General features: G+C 32.6%; 2 protein-coding genes across 4 annotated transcripts; one reads left to right on the top strand and one right to left on the bottom strand.

Moving 5' to 3' along the window:
• The first annotated feature begins 2,091 nt into the window (after positions 1-2,091).
• Positions 2,092-3,634, top strand: LOC113853062 (growth-regulating factor 1). Of its 2 annotated transcripts, none has more exons than XM_027483508.1 (4): positions 2,092-2,233; positions 2,442-2,877; positions 3,000-3,454; positions 3,590-3,634. In XM_027483508.1, exons 1-4 carry the CDS (start codon positions 2,146-2,148, stop codon positions 3,595-3,597), a joined length of 987 nt encoding a protein of 328 aa, XP_027339309.1. In that variant the 5' UTR covers positions 2,092-2,145; the 3' UTR covers positions 3,598-3,634. The 2 variants fall into 2 exon arrangements, with proteins under 2 accessions (XP_027339309.1, XP_027339308.1); XM_027483507.1 differs by having other exon boundaries at positions 2,092-2,329.
• Positions 3,635-6,448: 2,814 nt separating this feature from the next.
• Positions 6,449-22,044, bottom strand: LOC113852992 (protein CTR9 homolog). 2 transcript variants are annotated; one of them, XM_027483421.1, is made up of 24 exons: positions 21,733-22,044; positions 21,055-21,121; positions 20,730-20,924; positions 20,072-20,172; positions 18,819-18,872; positions 17,948-18,064; positions 17,793-17,856; positions 17,451-17,665; positions 16,576-16,660; positions 15,665-15,765; positions 14,760-14,852; positions 14,343-14,411; positions 14,131-14,223; positions 13,772-14,035; positions 12,963-13,043; positions 12,720-12,878; positions 12,413-12,508; positions 11,604-11,705; positions 11,408-11,515; positions 11,086-11,310; positions 9,097-9,363; positions 8,924-8,995; positions 7,367-7,672; positions 6,449-6,911 (listed from the first exon to the last, which is right to left on the bottom strand). In XM_027483421.1, the coding sequence occupies exons 1-24, from the start codon at positions 21,871-21,873 to the stop codon at positions 6,723-6,725; spliced, it is 3,264 nt and encodes a 1,087-aa protein (XP_027339222.1). In that variant the 5' UTR covers positions 21,874-22,044; the 3' UTR covers positions 6,449-6,722. The 2 variants fall into 2 exon arrangements, with proteins under 2 accessions (XP_027339222.1, XP_027339223.1); XM_027483422.1 differs by having other exon boundaries at positions 14,760-14,828; positions 21,733-22,040.
• Positions 22,045-22,440: the final 396 nt, after the last annotated feature.

Below are 22,440 nucleotides of genomic sequence, written 5' to 3'. Positions count from 1 at the left end.
ATTTCATTTTTTAAAAATAAAATGTAATTTAAAAGATTTTTTATTTGACATATATATTTATATTTGCTTTTAAATTTTTTCAGGAAAATATTGATAAAAACTAAAAACACTTAAAAAATTCACGACACAATACCTGATTCAATTATGGTTAGAGTACATTCTTTATTATTCGATTAAATTCAAATACTTAAACAACTTTTGATTAAAATATAATCTGATCGAGGTTGGGTTGGTCGAATTTGCTGGTTTGATTGAATCTGTGATTACTCCAATAATCTAAAAGTTATGGTCGAATGTGCCAAATAGTTAGCACGTGCTTTCTACAAATTATTTGATTAATTAATTGATAATAGTTATCCGTTCTGCCATTTTCTCGTTGTTTTAGTAAAGAGGAGAGAAAAGAATGGTCAAGCATGTGAGGACTGTTTTCATGTTAAATACGGCTCTTGAGAAAATGTGATGTCAATTTCTATAGGAATATATGATCTTCGATTTCTAAGGTAAACGCAGAATCAAAATATTTAAATCCTCCGAATCATTTGAGTAACAAACTATTCCTCCATGCATGCATGCTTCCAGCAGTTTCACATTATTTCTCTTTAATCACCTTGTTTAGATTATATAAACCTTCTTTTTAATTACAATTAACTTACACATCTTTAGACTTATACCCTGAATTCCATTTATGAATAACATATTTTTTACATATGATTTAAGAGCTTTTGCTGTATTCTCTTACAATTTTTTATCATCTTATACAATATGTATTTGATGGGTATTTATTATCTTAAAATATAAAGATGATTTACTGATTAAAAGAATGTACATATAAAGAATAAAAAATTTAGAATTATTTATAATTAGTAAATAGAAGTGAACCATTTGAGGCTGCATAGTGCAGATGCATATGAATCTCTGGGTTTCCTAAATGGAAAAAGGTTTAATGTAAGTGGCGAAGTGGGGTGGGGGGTTCTGCTCTCTCAGCTCTGCTTCTGAGGACTGAGGACTGTGGACTGAGGTAAAGGAACAGAAAAAGTAAAAGAGTTTAGTAGCAGTAAAAGCTTCAACCGTACAATCTCCTCAGATACCCATGCCCTCTTCAGACACCAACTCTTAAATACTCTCCTATTATAATACTAACACTTTTTAGTTATTTTATTAAGTAAATTATATAAAAAATTATTGAATAATTATAAGTTTACAAACAATAAGTTTTATAATTAAAAATCCTGCTAATTGGTATCTATAAAATATATCAATAACAATTTTGAAAAATCTGTTTATAATATATTTTTAATTTGGCATAAAATAATAAAAATTTTGGTCTTTTGTGGTGTCATGGAGCTTTTTCTTTCTCTCTTCTCTGGCTTTAGTTTATGGATTTCCGTAGAGGTGTCAGAGACAAGAGGTGGCAGAGAGACAGCTTAGGTGCAGAAGGTGCAGTGGCATCAGAAGAGAGAGAGAGAGAATGCATGAGGCATCATCACAACATGCTGCAGCACTGTAATCAGAACCATTAGTTTTATTCATCTACAGAAGATTCTGTAACCCAATGGTCCCTGAAATAAATATACCTACTCTACTCTCATCTATGCCTATTCTCATTTTAATACTCATAGCCCACAAACACACCACTCTCTTCTCTTTCAATTTATACTTTTTATTTTATTAATATTAATTTTAAGTTTTTATAAATTACAAATTTTTATTAAAATATAAAATATTTTTAACTTTAATTTTAAAAGTTAATATTAGAAAATGTTATTTTATTAAAAAAATAATTTTATATCTTTACCATAATTGATACTTTTCATCTTAATGAAATAGATGCTTTTAATTTAAGAAAATATGTTCTACAAAAATACTTATAATTCAAATGAAAATTATTTTATTTTTTAATTACTTAAAATTAATTTTAAAAATGAATGTTAATATTTTTTATTTCTTATATGTATTATCTTTATTTGTTTTATTACATTTCTTATCTTATATTTTCTTTTCTTCTAATTTATTGAATGCATATCAAACTTTTTCCTCTTTCACTGCACCGTGACCTTGAATAACTTGTGTTTGGTTTGTTGATATAAATATATCATCACTTTGGTGTAGAATTCTATTTTCCTCCTCTACTTGACTTGTTTGAGGATGAACGGAAGGAACAGGTTTCCCTTTACTCCTTCACAGTGGCAAGAGCTTGAACACCAAGCTCTTATCTTCAAGTACATGGCTTCAGGTATTTCCATTCCACCTGATCTTCTCTTCACCATAAAAAGGAGCTATTTTGATTCCACACTCTCTTCAAGGCTTTTGCCTAACCAGCCACAACACTGTGAGTTTAAGCTTAAGTTTTCTCTTATTTGTGTGTGTGTGAGTGAATGCATATGAATGAATGAATATTTGACAAAAGGGTGTTGTTTGGTTGTACTTTGTGTTGTGTGCAGTTGGATGGAACTATCTTCAGATGGGTTTGGGAAGAAAAATAGACCCTGAGCCAGGTAGGTGTAGAAGGACTGATGGGAAGAAATGGAGATGCTCAAAAGAGGCATACCCAGATTCGAAGTATTGTGAGAGGCACATGCATAGAGGCAAAAACCGTTCAAGAAAGCCTGTGGAAGTTTTGAAAACAACAACAAACAGTAACACTAATGCTTCTTCAACACCAGCGATCTCATCAATCACTAAAAATACCCCAACAACCACTCATTCTCTGTCTTCTGAGACACATCATCACCCCCCTCAACATTCTTGCTATGGCTCTTCCTTTTTCTATCATCACCCCACATCAAGGTCCTCTGGGATTGGCTTGTCTTTTGAAGACAATAGTGCTCCTTTGTTTCTTGACACTGGCTCTTGCTCTCAGTCCAACACAGATTGCAGGTGTTTCTCAAAGCCATTAAAGCATAGTACTTGAAAGTTAAAAGCACTTTATTCAAGTGTTTGTGAATTGTGATTGATTGGTTCTCACTGTGTTTTATTTTTTATTTTTTTAATGAAAAAAGGAGTAGGTATGTTTATGGAGAGAAAGAGGAGGTGGATGAGCATGCTTTCTTCACTGAGCCATGTGGTAATATGAAAAGCTTCACTGCTTCTTCTATGGATGATTCTTGGCAACTCAGACCTCTCACTATGAGTTCCTCATCTTCTTCTTCCAAACAAAGAAGTTGCTCTTCACTGTCCAATGATTACTCTTACTTGCAACTACACTCAAAACAAGAGCAAGATCAAGGTTGCTACATGTTTGGAAGTGGTGGTGATGGTGATGAGACACTCATCAAACATGGCAAAGAACCTCAGAAAACCATTCATCGCTTTTTTGATGAATGGCCCCACAAAGGAAGAGGAGGATCATGGCTTGATTTGGATGACAAATCATCCACAACCCAACTTTCAATTTCCATTCCCACCTCTTCTCATGATTTTCCTACCTTCAGCTCCAGTTCCAGAAGCCATCATGGTAATTACTAATTCTTCTTCTATGTTCATGTCAATTACTTTGACTGTTTTGTTTCTTTCTGATTCCATGTTTTTAGGTTCTCAATGATCATCATATTAACTTGGCATTTTTCTATAACTTTTATTGGTTTTGCAGATGGTTGAGAAATTGGGTTCTTGTACCTGAAACAAAGGCCAAAAATGTACCCTCAAAGTGGGGTTCAGAAGCTTTGAGGTCTTTTTTCAACCACACCCCACTTGTTTTCTTCTGCCATAAATGCAGTTGAAGTGAATTTGCCTCTCCATGGAGATCTAATGTGTAGTGCTGTATGCTAATGCTTTCCTAATTCAGTTCTTCCTTCCAAATATAGTATCAAACTGTCTCTCTGTGACCAAGCTTAATCTGTTTAATGATTAAGCTAACATTCAATTTCTAATCTTTTTTTTTTTTTGTTAATCATTTTCTACTTCATAGCAACAATGAAATGGGGTGCACCATGCCCCCCACGGCCCCACCCCCCAAGAATTTGCTTGTTTTGTGACTTGTGAACATCCATTTTAAGTGTATTGGGTAGAACCCCCTTTGTAATCTCTAGTTATTGAAGTTTAACCAAAGGCAAACTTATTGATTGCTAATAAGGAATTGCATATATTTGCGTAATAAGGGGAAACACCCTTGCCCTGTTGGCCTTGGAAGAAACAAGGTGTGCCCGAAGTGTTTTTCTTATCACTATTAGAATTTTTGTTGCCTTAGTTTTTTTTTTTTTTTCTGTTATAAAAATTCTTATTGTCTGTGTTGACTCTACAACATTACCCAATTCAAAAAGTTTGACTACTTTACCACAATGTGCTGCATTACCAGCTTGAGCAATGCTAAAAACACTCTTTTAAATATATATATATATAAATTTGCGTTGTTAGGATTTTCCCTAGCAGCTCGCGCCTGATCAGTGGCAATCTGGCTGGATATATGAGCATCGTTTCAATGATAGAAGATACGTGGCAAGGATAGAAGAAAATGTTAATAATTCCGCAGAGGTTCTTTCTTTCTTCTTTTAACGCGTGTCATATATACTTCGAATAAATTCTCAATCCGTTCTTAAAAAAAGAAAAAGGTGAATGATGTATTAATATTTGAGACTCTAAAATTTTATGTTCATTGTTCACAAATGTCGATTTTATCAATCTTTTTAATGAACTAATGAGTTTATTTATCATGTTATTAATAAATCTCTACCACTAAAGAAACGAAAATAATATATTCGAATAAAATGGATGTAAAAATATAGTAGTCGTAAAAAAAAGTGTATGTCCATCTAACGTTGCACTAACCTTTGGGATTGACCATAAGTAAACTAAAATCTTATGTGCAATTTATGCTCCCCTCATTCCTCGTCGGTTGAAGAGAAAATATGTGCAAGTCATTAATATGAACAGGTTACAAGTTTTTTAGAGTTTTTATAAAAAGAATAATTTTTTCTCGTAAAATGATATGAATATCAAATGTACATTGAATTTAATCATTGATATTCAGTAATAAAATACTTATTCAGGAATAGTTAGTATGCAGTTGTTTTAGCTTAATTAATAATTTTGAGCTTGAATTTTAAATATGTAATTATATTCAAAATTCAAAGGAAGCAAATTACTGTTTAGAGTATTTTTGCCTGACTGAAATATAATTATCACCCGTATAAGTGCTAATAATTAAACAAAGTTCATAAAAATACATGTGATTTCAACTAAAAAGTACAATCCTAAAATTAAAACAAATATATTAGCATAAAATCATACATGTGACTCTAAAGTAAAATATCATAGAAGGGGTACAGAAGTAATCTTCGTGTGTGATAAAATAAAACTGAGTTCGACATGTGATAATAGTTTAACACCTCGATTATTTCACTACTATTGGTATAATTTAAACTTGAGAAGAAAAGTTTTACTCTTTAAGGAATTGTCATGATTTTTTATGTTAAAAATTACATAAAATAAAAAGAGAAATTCATGTCAATTGAAAACTTTTTATGAAACATTAGTGGCTAAATTACTATTTAACAATTGTTTCAAGAAGTTTCAATGGCAGCAACAAGAAAAAGAAAAAGAAAAATATTGAATAGAGAAACTCTCATACATTTAACGATTTTAGATGTGTCAATTTATTATTTTGATAAAAAAAATTTAAATAAAAAAAACCATGTACATAATTACTCAAAATTTCACTTATCAGATTCTATATCTTATTAAGCATATTGCATTTTGAAAAATACACTAGAAATAGAATATGAAAAATTCACTATTATATATCTAATTAATACATAATATTAAAAAAAATAGATACAAATTTTTGGTTAAATAATTATTTTATGATCCAAAACCATGTGGTCTTAACCACTCATATTCATACACTTGTCAAAAAAATTTAAAAATGCTTACATATCAATTTTTATTGATTAGGACTAGATGGTCCCACACAGACCATCCAAAATTTTTTCCTTAAAGTATATTGCGAGAAAGAACAAGGCGAAGGCTTTCTTTGCTGCTGAGCTCAAAAGATTATATCAGCGAATTGTTATTTTAAATTTGCTTAGAGATTGAACTATCACTGATAAATTGCCTTTCATAATCCTTTTAACTTGATCCAGAATTCGGAAATCACCAAATAAGAGAGAAAATTAAATGATTGGTGAACTATAACACAAGTTAAAAGAATCGAAAGTGAGTTTATCAGCTATTTTGCATTATGTCTTCAAATTTTTTATTTTATTTTTTCCATTCTCTGTAATTTTTCTTTTTTAGTAGTTTTCTTAGGGAGTATATCTTATCCTCCTATCTTCATAGTTATCTTATTCCTTAAGAAAATTGCTTTGTATAAATTAAAAAAACGATAAAAAAAGGTGAGGAAGAATTTGTAAAAGGGTATTGTTTGTGGTTGACCCAGTTTTTGGGCTATTCTTTTTTATTTGAACCATTTTTCTTGGCGCACTTCGTTATTTTCAATTGGGCAGAAGCTTCAAGGGGTAAACTTTGCTACCATATTCCATGGAAATCCATTTGATGAAGGTAATCAACTCATGAATGGGCTACGAAGGACACTTTACATTTGCTTTTCTTTTCTTATTCTCTTTTTTTCTTCGGCCACACACATATAGGCTTTTCTAGAAAAAGCCTCTTCAACTTTCTAATTAAGTTATATACATCACATTAGCAACTGAGAAGAATAACAATGTTATCCCTAGCATAAATCATTTGGCTAATAAGACATGTCTATAACCTGTTGGGTACAAAATTCAATATTGTTTCTCCTCATCGCTGGCATCATCTCCATTTCTCTTATCCCCATCCCTGATTTCTCCATCACTCTCCTGCATATCAGCAGAATTTTCTCTTGCAGGACTTGACTGCCTCTGTAATGGTTCATCATCATCAGATTCTGACAATGCTTGCCTTCGCCTGCCTATGGTTGAGGAAGGTGCAGCCTTAAACAAATAATAAGCAGGCAATTATTTCATCCAGTCTATAGGTGATCAATAAAATTGAATTCAGTGGTTGTCGATTGTAGAGCAAATTGAGTTATTGGAAGAAACATGGAGGAAGATGGAAATAAAATTTTGTGAAAGATATAAGATGATAATAAATCTCTGTAACTTACGACAGCAACATAATAAAATAATTAGTCACTAGTGTCCCAAGTAACGTCCAGAGGAAATGATTCCAGCATTGTTATTAGCCTTCTACTGTCATGAGATTAAAATAAAATGGATGACCAACAACCAACTCACTTGATGATGCAATTTTTAACAGAAATCCAGACAGATGGTCGATTACTAATTAGTGCATTGTCAGTCAGACGGAAAAAATATATTCCAACCAGAGGGTAGTGTGCATAACAAAAGTTTTCAAAAATCATAATTTCAATTAAATAATAAATTACCGTCTCGTCATCTGCATCAGAATCTTCAAGTCCAGCTGCTGCAAGAAGACCCTGAGCGTCTTCCTCAGCGTCATCATTCATATGACTTGGAGGCTCCTCTCTGTAGTTTATGTCAGCTTCTTCCTCCTCCATTTCCTGTTCATCCATCATATCCGCTTCTGCTTCCTCTGTGTCATAGCGTGATCTTGACTGCTTATCCTTCTTTCTCTTCTTTCCGCCTTTTCTTCTCCTCTTCTCCCCATTCCCACCCTCTTCATCATCTGACCTTTCCCTCCGTTTTGAATGAGTGCTGCTCTTCCATTGCTCCTAAAAATACATAAAAGAAGTTCAGAGTTTTCGAAGAGGACCACCTCTACTACCATATAAGTCATGAAGTCCATTCACAAAGGACCTTCAAATACAATAAATATTCCTTTTGAAAGGAGAAATGCTGCATCCAAGCATGGCAATATAAATTGGTACATGTGATGATACACAGGAGCAGAATTGAATGCACGCTATAGTTTATAGCCAAGAGTAAGGTTACTGCATTGCAGTTCAAATCGTGAATCGTTAAGCTAATTTTCGAATTGTGAATAAAAATCTTTTCGAATCATAAGATTCAGAGACAGAAAATTAGCTTGAAGTGATGAATAGTGCTCAATGTCCCAAATCAAAATCACAAGTCATAAAATGATTATTGAGCGTACAAATTGTCTATTAGACGAAGGAAAATAGTGCAAACGAATAGCTGAATAGTGCATAAAATGAAAAAGTGATGATCTGAAACCCCTATCAATGAAATCATAGTAGTAAGTATAATACTCAAATAGGGTGCAATTAGCAGTGCTTCTTCAGCTTCTTTTTATTCAACAATTTAAAGCTCATTTCACATTTCAATTTCTCAGATGAAAATTGGGGAAAGAAAAGTGCGAAAAAATAGGAATAGCTGAATCATGTAATTCATGCATGTATCACAGATTCAAAATGATCAGTGATTCATCACAAGACACAAAAGTTGGTTAGCAGAATTGTATCGAAAGCACATGCAACTCAAATCAGCAATCTTAAGATTCTAAAAGCTATACCTAGGAGGCTGAACAAAATCTTCAAAATAAAATAGACAACACAGCATTTGGAAGATTTTAAAAAAAGGAACAATTTGTTTAGATATCATTTCTTTGAGATTCTTTTACCAAAAAAAGAAAGAAACTTTTTTTAAAAAATCACTTAAAAAAAAAAGAATCACTTTTAAATCAGGTTTTTTACACAACCTATACATCACCCTTATTTAAAACTTAAACAAAAAGGCACTTACCTACATGAATTTGACTCTTGTTAATTATTTCCTCTCTGCTTGCACTAATGATTAACCAATTTCCAAACCAGTCTTTTTTTTATTTTAAAAAAGAAAAGAAAAAGTAGAAAACCCTTGTGTAACACTTTTCAGAAGTATAATATTCCACATGGAAGAAAAATAAAGAGAAAAATACTCAACAAAGACTAAACACACAACAAAGGGAAAAACCAAAAATATCCTAGCCTTCTTCTCTTAAAAGAACATGTAGGAATCATTACCTTCACGCGCTTAAAATGTTCCTCCTGTTGTTGCACTCGCTTTATTTCGTCCTCTTGTTTTCTCCTTTCCATCTATTTCAAATTATAATAAAAGAAAACTAATTTATATAGAGAAGACATGCACATCAACCAATATGCATGTAGTAGATAATGCGAAATTAAGAACAGGGCACCTGAAATTTCCTTTGCTCTTCAGCCTTTCGCCGGGCTTCCTCAGCCAATGCAACCTGTCGAGCAAGTTCTTGTCTCTGTCGGACTTGCTGCTCCTCACGCTCAGCTGCTTCAAGATGAACTTTTGCAGCCGTAAGTAAGTGGTTGCAGTATCCAACATGAGTGTCAATTTTCTTCTCATCAAATCCATGAATATGTAGGTTGGAAGCAGCAGATAACTGACTAAATACACGAACAGCATTTTGCAGTTCAGCAACGGTTGCTCTCACCTAACATTAAGAAACCAATATCAGTTAGAAAGCATTGCATCAAACTAGATCCTGTTCTAGCTGGATCAGCTATAAAAAAAAGAGGTTAATAAGGAATTGCTTAAATAATGAAGAAACTTAAAAAAAGAGCCAATACACCAGAAAACAAAACACCAAATCATTAATTATTCGACAGCATATGTTATCCTTGCACAAAAGCTAGACCTCTTTTGTAGTTATAGCCCTGGTAAACTCAAATTATAAGTTTTACCAATAAAATATAATTATTTAAATGACAATGCTGACAAGTGCTCTTGAGATATTGATTAGCAAAACCAAAGTAGAAAGTATTTAATGAAAAGGAAAGCATTTATTGCATTAAAAACATATATATGCTTGTTAACCAGTGGTCTTTGAGCACTCGTTAGCATAGCATCACTGTTATTTAGAAAACATGTCTAGTATCAAAATGTCAAGTTCATAACCAATGTTCAAAATTCCAACTCCATAACAAAACAAATCAAAGTAATCAAGTGAAGACATTACTCAATACATGACTCAAATGTTATATCATATATAGCATCGAAGACTAGCAATAACAAATATTAGTAGTTTAACAAAACAGAACAACAATAATTGTGAAAACATAAAATTAGCTTCATAGACTCTAATTATAATTATAACTATAAAAATAAAGCTCAGTAAATCCAATATATATTGTGGAACATAGGCAATCCAACTTAAGTACCCAAAAAATCAACTAGAATTTTTGTTTTGCTGTCAAATTCAGGTAAAATCCAGACTCATCATTCAACTAATAAAATAGAGTTCGCCGAAGTATTAAGCCTAGATACTAATACAACACGTGCAATTGGACATACATTTAGGGAATTCTTAAACTTTCAAGATACAATTTATGGCCTAGATGTTAATATGAAATAAAAAAGAAAACATATTTTTATATAAATGCACAATATTTATAGAGACATTGATCATATCACATTAATACATAACCACATCAGTGGATGATCACAATTTATTGAATGAGAGAAAAGGAAAAATTATATTCAAAACAAAAAACCATAGTTGCATATGTTTCCCTTGCACATATCAAAACATATTCTTTCTCTTATGAACATGTCAAAGACAACTTTTTCCTAACAATTTACAAGCACATAAAACAAAGCACATATTCAAAAAAAGTTTCAGCTCTATATAATTGTCTACTATTTACTATAGATTTTAGGATATAGAGGAAAAGATAAAGCTTTATGTAAGTTATACCAAAAGTATTGGAGCCATATCCCTAGTGTATCAGTCAAGAACATCAACAATAATAATGATACTTGGAGGATACTCCCTGGATACACGGATACACACGTATGCATATTGGAATTGGATGAAATGATACTTCACCATTTTGGAGTATCATGGCTTAATAGGTTTCCAGTCTAATTTATTTGGCCTGTTGTTGACCTTCTAGGTTTATTTACAAATCAATAATTCAATTACAGAAAACTCAACATAAATTATTATTGATAAATTAAAGTATGATAAAGTTTTCCACGATCAAGCTAGGTGTTCTTTATGGTGCTATTTATTCCGTATTCTTACTTTAAAGAACCCAGCTATAATTAAAGGTGAAAATAGGCATCCCCACATAAAATACTGACGTTTATGAGCATCTTTCATCAAATATCTCAATAGATCTTTTAAGATATATTCAATGGCTAAAGAAGAAACCTCATCTGCACTTCTCTTTGCCTTTTGTAGTGTTGATGCTGAAAACTTTTGCATTGCAACCCCCGCATCAAACCTTAAAGTATAGTTTGAGGGTGCCAAATGGATGGCTCTCAGTAGAGTTTTTATACAGTCTTGCCACTGCTCAGCTTCATAATGGGTACGAGCTAAATATAGAAGTATTTGAGAGTCTGTGTTATAATAAAACTTCCGCAAGCAGTTTTGGTACTGCATTATAAGAAAGGTCATCAGCATAGGATTGTTGTAAAAAAGACTTAAGTAGGAGCTTGAAAGGAATTTTAAGGTAAAAATAGAATAAGCTCACCATTTTTACAGCCAAAGAAAAATTCCCCTGAGCAAAATAAACATGTGCCAGATTTATCCAAACATCAGGCATCTGGACAAAAACACTACCACTGGCAGCTTCTTGAACCTACCAAAAATTAACAAAAGGAAATGACTCCATGGACAAAATTTTATACCCTCTATAATCCAAAGATAAGCTGACATATGACAGCAACCTGTGTAAAGATGTCCTTTGAAACATCAAAATGGCCTTTTTCTGCTAAGACTACCCCAGCACCATTGGCAGCATATAAATTAGCAGGATGCTGAATAAGAACCTACAAGTATTTCAAAATAAAAGGGGTACATATAAAATAATATAACTCCATTAGTAGGACAATATTTAAATTATGAATGTGGAAAATAGATAAACATAAGACACGATACTTCAGGAAAAAATAAATAAAACATAAGTGTTGAATCAAGGAAAAAAGCACAAATAATTCCAATGCATACTGCTTGCTAATAAGTAATTAGTAATAAATTGTCGTCCTCAAATAGAGAACAATTTATCTTCTTGAGAAAAAAACACACATGCACGCGCTAACAAGCAAATTATATTATTCATTCTTTCTATTTCTTTTTTTGGACACAAACATCTCTCCCAAAAAGCCTAAGCTATTAGTAATAACGCCAACAATCCCCTCACACTAGCTTTTAAAGCATGGACATTGCATAAGCCTGCGGCTGAAGTTTAGTTTCAAATATTAAGGATGGAGACAGCAAGGATCAAACTCCTGCCCACTTGTTCATAGAAGCTCAAATACCATATCAAGACAAGTTCACCAGGTGCTTAAGCTGTTCTCAAATAATGACTTTGTATAGTAGATTTTATTTCTATACATATCAAGTGAATGAAATACAATGATTAGTGCAAATTTTGTGCACAAGCATAGGTCTACAGACCAAAAATTGGGAAATAACAGCAAAAAAGCAAAAATAGCTCTAATTCTCATTAGACAGTAAGACAAATTAAAAGACCTACTCTAGTATAAAGTTCCTTGGCCTTTTCCAAATGAGTAGCCTCTAGCTTTGGATTTCTCTTCTCGTTGCGAACTGCAGCAAAGTAGTTCCAGTTTCCCTATTCATTTCACAGCCAGTGTATCAATTGAATTATCATGGTAGCACAATAAAGTTATGAGGACACAATCATTATGAAGCTTCAACTGGGATGAACAAAGGTAGAATACCCCATGCCCGATTGGACTTTAACAATTGCTGCAGGAACAGGATTACAAGAATTTGGGATACAGAAATAATAAAGTAAAATGTGCACCAAAGAGCAGACATACCAGAGAAAGAGTAGCATATGAGTCCTTGCCATCAGTTGCATCACTAGCTGACCGGAGAGTTTCTTTTGCTTTCACCCAATCATCATTTTTCAATTCCAACTCTCCAAGCATAGATAATGCATTTGGACACTTGTCATTCACCTTCAAGGCATCATTAACCTACAGAATAGAGCATCAAATAGTAAATTTATATAATTAATAAATAAGAAAGAACAGCAAGGAGGCCATAGGGATAATAGTAACCAGTTCAATGCTTAACAAAATGTTGTTCCGAGCTTTTGCAATTGCAGCTAGCCTCAGATACGCATCAATATAGTCTGGATACTGGAGACAAGATAATAAAATAAAAAGAAATAAATAAGCCAGTCGTAAATCATGTCCCATGTGGTTAAATATAGTCATGATCAAATAGAGTTAGTTATCATCCAGTTGAACTTTCATAAAATAGTACTCTTTAGTTTACCAACTTAAGAATACAACAATGTCCTGCAATAATAAAGGCATTACAAGATTAATTGAGAGAAAGCAGGACAATAACAAACATTAAAAAGAAAAAGTTCAAGTCAGCATGGTAACAAAGAAACATTTAACATACATGCATTTCAATTTGGGGATTGTTAGACCAAAAAGAGGGGAAAAAAAAAGAGAAACCTTTTGAGACAAAAAAAAAAAATCAATTTGATGATTTTCATCCCTAAAATTGATTTAAGGTTTTTGTTCTATGCCTAAAAAAGTGAAAATGTACTGAAAGCATTACACACATGGAGAGATCACTGAATAGTTTCAACAACACTGGAAGTTTGAAAATTATTAACTGACAATAGATCACTTAATTATACATTCAACACTTCAAACGAAATAACTTTTCAAACATCACAGGAGTAGCAACAAGAAGAATATGATAATAATTTGTGTTGTGAAGTTACAAATATATGCTTAAAGTAGGTATAATTCGTGTAAAATTACAGAAATTCTAAAAATGCATCGGTTCATCTTCTTGAGAATCAATTGATGCATACATAAGCATCTTGAACTCTCATAAACAAACATACCTTGAACAAGATCAGGCGATACAATATGCTTGCAGTTCCAGAGTCATTTAACTGCTCAAGTAATCTAGCCAGGTTAAAGAGTACAGTGACTTTATCCCAAGGAACTTCCACATGGTGACCGTTACTTTCAAGATCATGAAATAACTGCATGTCCTTGAATTGAAGAGTAGAAGTAGCAGCATCAATGGAAGATTTATTTTCCTCATTAATGAAAGAGAGCCAAATTCCATCACCTAGAGCCTCCTTAAAAGTTTGTTGAGCAAGCTGATAAATAGAAGAAAACAGAGCTTAACAGTGGTAAGTATGCCAAGGAAGGGGCCATAACATGAGCATTGCCGCTTTTCAATAAGGGTACAAACCTCAAATTCCCCCCTTTCAAACTGAAGGACACCAATATTATTGAATAATTCAATTGGTACTTCCTGACCTCCCTTCTTAAAAAGTGTACGAGCCTGTACCAGATTTACAATATCAAGATTATAACAGATTTCAGAAATGATGATTTATTAAATTTCACAATGATAACTTTTCCAAACAACTGAATGGAATATCATCACTCTTGGCCCCTTACAGTTTTGAATGCATCCAGTGCAGCTCCTGTGTCAGAAAGAATTAACAATTCTCCCAGTTCAAGAAATGCCTGTAATACAGGGAAAAAATTTATAAGAATAAACCAAAAGCAAGATAAGGAATGTTGATCAAATCATAAAGTTCACTTTTTCGTGTGTTTCACTTTTTCGTGTGACCACTCATCTATCTTAGGATTCTTATTTTTACAATTCCCACTTTGTTAAATAACCTAGTTGACTCATAATGTATAAATAACAACTTGGAACCTTATAATATTTTTCATTCTGGACAAGGATTCCATATGTCAAACAAGTGGAACAAGACATGGTACAGTACATGGGACTCTCTGTAGTCCAAAATATATCTTTCGCAAGGTGTTCAATAAATTATACAAAAGAAAAGAACCAGAAGCTTTCACCTGAGCATCTCGGGGATCAATTTTGGTAGCTTTCCTAATAAAGTCCTGCGCCTTGTCAGTTTGACCAAGCTGAACATATATGTGCCCAAGCGCCTATAAGAAGAAAAACAACACCAACACAAAATTGGGGAAGGAAGGACAAATAATATTTAGTGACATGGTTAAAAAGAATGGTAATCCAATCAAATTGTTTTCTGATCACTTTTGCTTTATACACAAACCTAATCACTGATTTCTTTTGAGTGGAAAATTTTGGGAAAATTATAAAAACAAAACTCCTGGTAAAACATTTTATTTTTTTTTACAATAAAGGAATAATTAACAACCTAATTGGTTAATGATGTTCATAGTGTGGTTAATTAGTATTCCTCCAAAGCTTAGTTTGACTCTCACAGCTGACAAAGCTGGTGTTCTCTTTTATCATGAGTATTAGCGTCTTTTGCCTTTGATTTCCTCTTGTGCAGAAAAAAATGTGGTTAATGAGTAACCACTTAATCTTGGAGTAAGAGCATAAATCTTACACCAGCATAAATTAATCCCTCCTTTATTAATAATATTTTTACCCCAAATTCCTTTTTATAATTTTCCCAAACATATTTGAATAAAAAAAATTAGTGTTGGGCCTGTTGACATCCACAAACATATAGATAACCATGACATATATCGTGATTGGAATTGAACAATGCAAGACTTTAATGATTGTTTCACATCATTACATGTTCTGTAATCTCAAAACAGAAAGGCATCTTCTCAACTGATATTTTCCAATCTTGCACCTTAAATTACAGCAAACTTAGGACTTTAAACGACTCTTTATGGCAAAAGCATTCATAACCTAAGAGATAAGTGATATAGAAAAGGTTTAAAATATAATGAAAAAACAAAAATCAATTTTATGCACTTACTTTCAATGTCTCACAGTTATCGGGGTACACCTCCAAGACCTTTTCAAAGTTTGAGAGTGCACTTTTAAAGTCTCCCAACTTTATCTGCACTTGTCCCAAACCTGGAAATAGCATTAAAAATTAAAACAGTGAATTAAGTGAGGAATTCCAATGACCCTATGAAAAATGTCTTTTCAAGGTTTGTATAATTATTAATTATTCCTGGGATAGTGAACTTGGGATGGGAATACAATACTCTTCCTATGTTTGGTACAAATTTTAGAAAAATATTCCTGGGTATTTTTTATTTCCAGGAAAGTGAGATTTCCAGGTTTTCATTTCTTATTCAAGGAAAGTGAACAACATTCCTGATCATAGTGTTCCTAGGAATGTAAAACTATACCTTGAAACAAAATCCATATATGATACTATTAATAGAAAGTGTCATTAAAGCATGTAGTATTAAGAGAGAGAGAGACAAATTAGTGTGTTGGAATTAAATAAATTCTTTACAATGTGTAAAGACCCTTATATTTATAAGAATACATATGTAATTCTAATAGGTCAAGCCCCTTATTATAATATTAACATAAACCCTAATCCTAATAAGTCTATTATTGCTATTCATAACAAAGCATAAGCTCTAGCAAACTCAACAAACACGCTACATTTTCATATTACTGAAATGTGGCAATAGACCTAATCAAATCACAATACCAAAACATGATTGGGTGTTTTTAGAACACAATAAACATCAGCTATAACAGTATCAAAACAGGAGGGAATAGAACCTATGTATATTTGCTAACTATAGAAGTAATGATGATGCTTATAGCAATAATTTCATAGCTAAGAAAATGCTAATCCTTTTGCATGCATGTGACAAAGTTGCAGAAATAGTAAAAAATTCCAAGTTTAATGTAGCAACTAACCATAATAAGGAAACACAAATTCATGGGGCTTGTTGACTTCCTTGACAGATGCCATGTAATAAACACCAGCTTTATCATAGTCTCCCTATGGTGAGGAAAAATAAGTGGCATCAGCAATATTACAGCTTGAAAGTTGAAACAAACACTAAAAAAGAAATAGTGACTTACAAACATTTCCAGAATCATCTTTCAAATACTAGAAAGTCAAAAAGATTATTGTAGAAAACACAGACAAGAAAAAATAAGTAATTGTTTCCTTTATTAAAAATTGGATATATGATCTATAGCAATTTATTAGTCCATTCAAGCAAATAAATCCATAAAATTTGAGAAAATACAGAAATACAAATCAACTTGACCAATGTAGTAGACAATATTGGGTTGCAAGGGCAATTTACATTGCATCTGTAGGATCATCATAACTCTAACACATCCATTTCACAAAAAATCATAATACAAGTTGAAACAAAAGACAGAAGGTGGATATTGTTAAATGTCTACCACACTAGATACAGAGAGACTGTTTTTATGGATGCCATACAAACAAAATTGGCAGACAAGTGAACACATTATATAAGATTTTTTTAATACAAATTGATAAGCAAAATGAGATTGTTTTAGCCACCAGTTTATATTTGTTATGCTTATCCTTCATGAAGAATGAAGTATTTCAAGATATCTTTTTCTAGCTTCAATCTATTGCAAGAAGTCTAACAATAGTGTATCTTCTTCCATATTAAACTATTTCTTGAGGACTGATGAATAATCAAGCTACATATCATTAGTGTTATGACCATGAGTGCAATTTACAGGTGCACATAGCAGACTAGAGTATCATTTCATCTTGGAAGAAAAAGAAAAAATAAGATTCCAACCTTGCTATGGTAAGAGCGTGCTAAATTGTAGTAGGAGTGAGACTTTGTTGGACCATGATTGGTAACAGCTAATGCAGTTTCCGTCAATTGCTCAACTAAAAAATGTTGACCAGTGAAGAAGAAATGATTCGCAAGATAATTCAGAGCCATTGCACAGTATGGGTATATCTCAAATGCCCTCTGCATTTTTACCATTCCCTTCCTGATTCCAGCAGCTGAAAGATGTTGTATGGCATCAGAATTAGTCCACTAAATGAGAAGCTAATAGTAATATTATCAGATAGGTAATTAACAAATATGCATGCTGTGCACAAGAAAATGATAAAGGAAGAGAAAGTGAACCTTCATTAGTACGCAAGTCCATTATTGCAAGTGCAACAAGAGCCTCGACATTTTCTGGATCTAGCTGAAAAAAATAAAACCGTGAAGCATAAAGATATCAGAACCAGTAAAATAACTCAATGATTGAACCATTAGTCATTAAGAGATTCACTTGCCTGTAAAACGCGCTCAAATGCCTGTCGAGCCTTTTCAAATTGACCTAATTTGTAGCGACATAGACCTATGCCAAGTCTCACAGATGCAGGGCAATTGGGATACACTTGCAATGCCCTCTTCAGTATAGCAAATCAAAAGAAGAAAAACAGTATTAAATTGTGTCTACAGCACTGAAAAACTGTCAGAATTCAAGTAATGTACCAAGCATAATAATGATATCAGGTTTCTGCAGCCTTTATTATTATTATTATTTTGCATAGATTGAAGAAACCAACCATCAAAATAAAATAGCTACCCGTTGAATTTAATATCACTTATTTAATCCATTGAAATTTCCCTCATTAGTCTTTAACATGACAAGTTGACAAAAATCATAAGACTAATCCCCAAACCACTTGAATTTTGGCATGCATGTTGTCATAATTATAAGTTAAGAGAATGGTTTCACAGAAATTAAATACTATTAACATTAGCATGTCCAACACCGATCAAGTTTCAAGGGATTATCATTTGAACTCAAATTAAAATAGGGTTTTGAATATTATCATTCTGAATAATAACAATAGTACAAAGGAATTTCCAGTATATAGACTTTTGCTGATAACTACAACCATTTGCTTACAATAGAGCTAAATTATTGTAGACGAAACTGACATAATAGAAGGAAAACAAATCTGTTACACTTAGAAAGGAGAGGAAATTAAAAGGAATAATCTGTCCAGGTATAGTACAATCTACAATGATGCTAAGCATTTGATTTTGTTATTAATCTTAAATGACAATACTGATGTGAATGCATATCGATGTAATATGTAAACCCTTAATCATACATCACTTCTCACTAGCAAAGAATATGGCTATATCACTGACCTTATACAATTCAAGCGAATCAGTGTATCGTCCCCGGTTGAACTCAACACATGCCTGCAGATATTCAGTAAAGATATTATAAGAGCTACAGTACATACATGATGAAAACTAAGTGACACCTCAAACTGGCCCCAGGTTTTAGTATTCACATTCTGAAAATGAACAGAACAGATAAACAATAGATGGATGTGCTTTTCAAATTTTGAGCAAAAATATGGCAAATGTAGATTGCTAGAGTAGCAACTGATAAATGTAGATCGTTTTTCAATAGTGTTAGTAGTATTGTAATGAGAATAAGAGAATCAATTGAGACAAACCAGCACAATTGATACTGAAATGAGAATAATGGGGCAAATTACCAGAAAGAATTCTTGGTAAATATATTTCCAGTTTATTAATGAGGAAACTTTTTTACACTTTTTACAAAAAATTCCTGCTTTGTAATTTTACCAGAAACAATTGCTACTATATGAAATGAAAGGAAGAATCATTGGGGAAGATTGGAGCAGAGGAAACCATGAAAAGATCGTGAAGAAGACAGAGTGACGGTCGGCTGCAAACAAGGTCACACATCGTCAGTGACCAATGTCATCTAGGGTTCGAGGAAGAAAGAAAAGAAGGAGGCGCAACTAAGTTTAGGAGGTTGGGGCTTAGGTTTGAGCAAAAATATAAGTTGGGTCATTCAAAATTGGGTCATATCCATTGGGTTATGAATGAATTGGGCCAAGATCAAGATCCAAACCAAGATTTCATGAAATCGGTATAAAATCCCAATTTTACGATTTAAATCCCAATTTCAACTGGGAACAATTTTTCCTGCAATCTGAATCGGTCTGCCTTCCAAAATGATTTTACCCGATTTTAACTACCATGGGTCTATGATTACTTGAAGAAAGAAGAGTCATAGTACAAGTCATCTACCCTTACAAAGATGGTTAATGGAAAATCACTAAACACTTGATGTAATGAACTCATGACAATTGTGACTAATAGTTAAACTTCAATTTCTAATTTGCAAATTATAGATGTTATTGGCACTTGGTAATAGAGATTAAACAAAAAGGAATGAAAATGGTTGAATGAAGAGAGAACTGTTTAATCGTAGAACTTTTCCATTCAAATAAAAAAATGGTTGAATGAAGAGAGAACCCAACTAGTAACCATTTCAAAACACTAAAAATGAGAATGGTTGAAATCACAAATGCTAAAGCATTGCCTGTGAGTGCACAAACCTAATATATCTACCATTATACCTGGCCCAAAAGAGCGGGAACATTATCACGGTCTCCATCTAACACAATCTTAAATGCAGCAGAGGCCTGTTCTACTTCACCCTTTGCTAGCAAAAGCTGACCTGTAAGCATTAACTACGAATTAATTTATCTGCAGTACATGACACATCCTTCTGATGACACAAGACAAACTAGATGTTTAGCAAACTAGATGCTTGCAACTTGTAAGACATTACCAAGATATAAGGTAATAAATATCCCATGATACACAAAAAGAACAACATAATCATTGAATTTATCTCAAACATCAAACATGTTTCAGCAGCACAGGCCAAAATACAGATTATTCTCAATAGTCAACATGCCAAAAAATACAGAACCACACAATTTAGACAAACATATGATGAGGCCAAACATAATCAAATGAAATCCTTTCAAAATATTAAGCATAAAAAATCCAAAGTTTAAAACATTTGACTTATACGAATATTGCCTCAGAAGGGATACTCAAGGATACATTGGTAGGAGTGTAGGAGATCCATAGGATACCTAAAGTTATTGCTATAACACAATCCAAGATATTCAAATAGATATCATCCTCATTGTTGTGAAATTACTGATCAAAATCTTGTTCCAATTAGACACGTTCCACAAAAAATTCACAAATTTATATATTAACCTTTCCCAACCCAAGTAGAGGGCTCATGCATGTCAATCCTTGATGCTTTATTGTAATATTGTGTTGCCAAAATGAAATGCTCCTCCTTCTCCCTTTGTTTTGTCTCTATTTTTCCAAGGTAGCTATAGTAAGCCCCAAGGGCATTTAAGATAGCAATTCTCTCATATCTAACATCAGCATAATAGTCATCGATTTCTGCAAAATGAATCAAAACAATCAGTAGTGTTGGATTTAGTAAACTTAATTGCTAATATAAATATAAATTAATAACAAAGACAAACAAGTCAATAGACCAAACCCACATACAAGTCAAAAGAAAGTATACCTGGACTGGATCCTTCCTCCAGAATCTGACGAAATTGATCAATCTTTCCCTGCTTGAAGTACTCCCTCTGCATATAGTCGATATTAGAAGTAAAGTTGAGAACAACTATTATGGGTCAGATTGGTTAATGCTTGTATCGAAGTTACGAGAGAATCAGAAAATTTTCACTCTTGCATAAAATGTATTGGAAATACCGCACATTCCATTTTAATATACACACAAACAGCCAATACCAAAGCAAAGAAAACAAAACTAAGTATTACGAAAACCTGTGTTTAAATAGGGAATGCAGTGTTATAGACATACACAAACATGCATGATATTAGAAATTTATTTTATAGCAATTGTTGTCAAAGCAAAGAAAACAAAAACAGGTAATACGAAATCAATGCTTTTAATCAGGGAATGCCACATTATACTCTCACACATACACATAGACTTTCCAAAGTTATGCAACAGAGAATATGTGGCCAATCATCAAACAAGCATAAGAAGAATCACTAAATGATAAACAAATCGAAAGTGTGAATAACAGCACGTCAAATTTGAATCAACAAAGCAAAAAGCAATCACAATCTTTAAATTTAAACTTGTCAACAAAAACAGAGACAGAATGAGCAAATGCTTAGAGCAATGGGGTGAAGCATTTCAAATCCGAATTCAAAGTGACTAACGAACCGCGATGATGAGCCAGAGATCAAGAGGGGCTTGTTCAGCCTTGAGGATGTCGAGGATGTCGGAGGCATCCCTCGGAAGCTGATCGAGAGCAACCCTAACCTCCTCCTCCGAATTCTGCACAGGTATGTACACCGAAGCCATTGATTAGGCAACAATGCTTCAAATGCAACCAATCAATGACGTGAAACCCTAATTAACTGTATTGTCTTAGGCTTCCTAGGTTGATGAAAGCGGAAGCATCATCAACAGAGAGAAGTGAACATTGAAGAAACCCCTTTTCCTACTCTGAGAAGTAGCTTTTATTTTATGTTTAGTAGTGACTGGTGAGCTCCGTTTAAATAGATATCCAAATTTTATTTTTCTTTTTTCTTTTAGACGTCAAATTTAGCATTTTTCTTTCTTTGACAGATAATCTTTATGGAGTTATAATATTTTTATAACAAATTTTTATGATATTTTTTCTTTCTTTATCATATCATTTTTCTTTTTTCTTTTTTAATTTGTTAAAGAACTTATTTAATTAACATTTCTCATCTTTATATGGTGGGGAGGTGCCTCTCAATTTGGTCAGTGCAGTGTATACATGAACTGTATTATGTTAATTAAGCAGTGTAGAAAATATTGTATTATTTAATTTAAATTTTTTAAATGATATTTTGGTCAATTTTTTAATAAATTTTAAAATAAATAATTTTTTAATTAATAAAA

The sequence above is a fragment of the Abrus precatorius genome, unplaced genomic scaffold, assembly GCF_003935025.1.
Source record: "Abrus precatorius isolate BTA unplaced genomic scaffold, Abrus_2018 Scaffold10, whole genome shotgun sequence".
Lineage (NCBI taxonomy): Eukaryota > Viridiplantae > Streptophyta > Magnoliopsida > Fabales > Fabaceae > Abrus > Abrus precatorius.
This window is presented reverse-complemented; position numbering and strand designations above follow the sequence as displayed.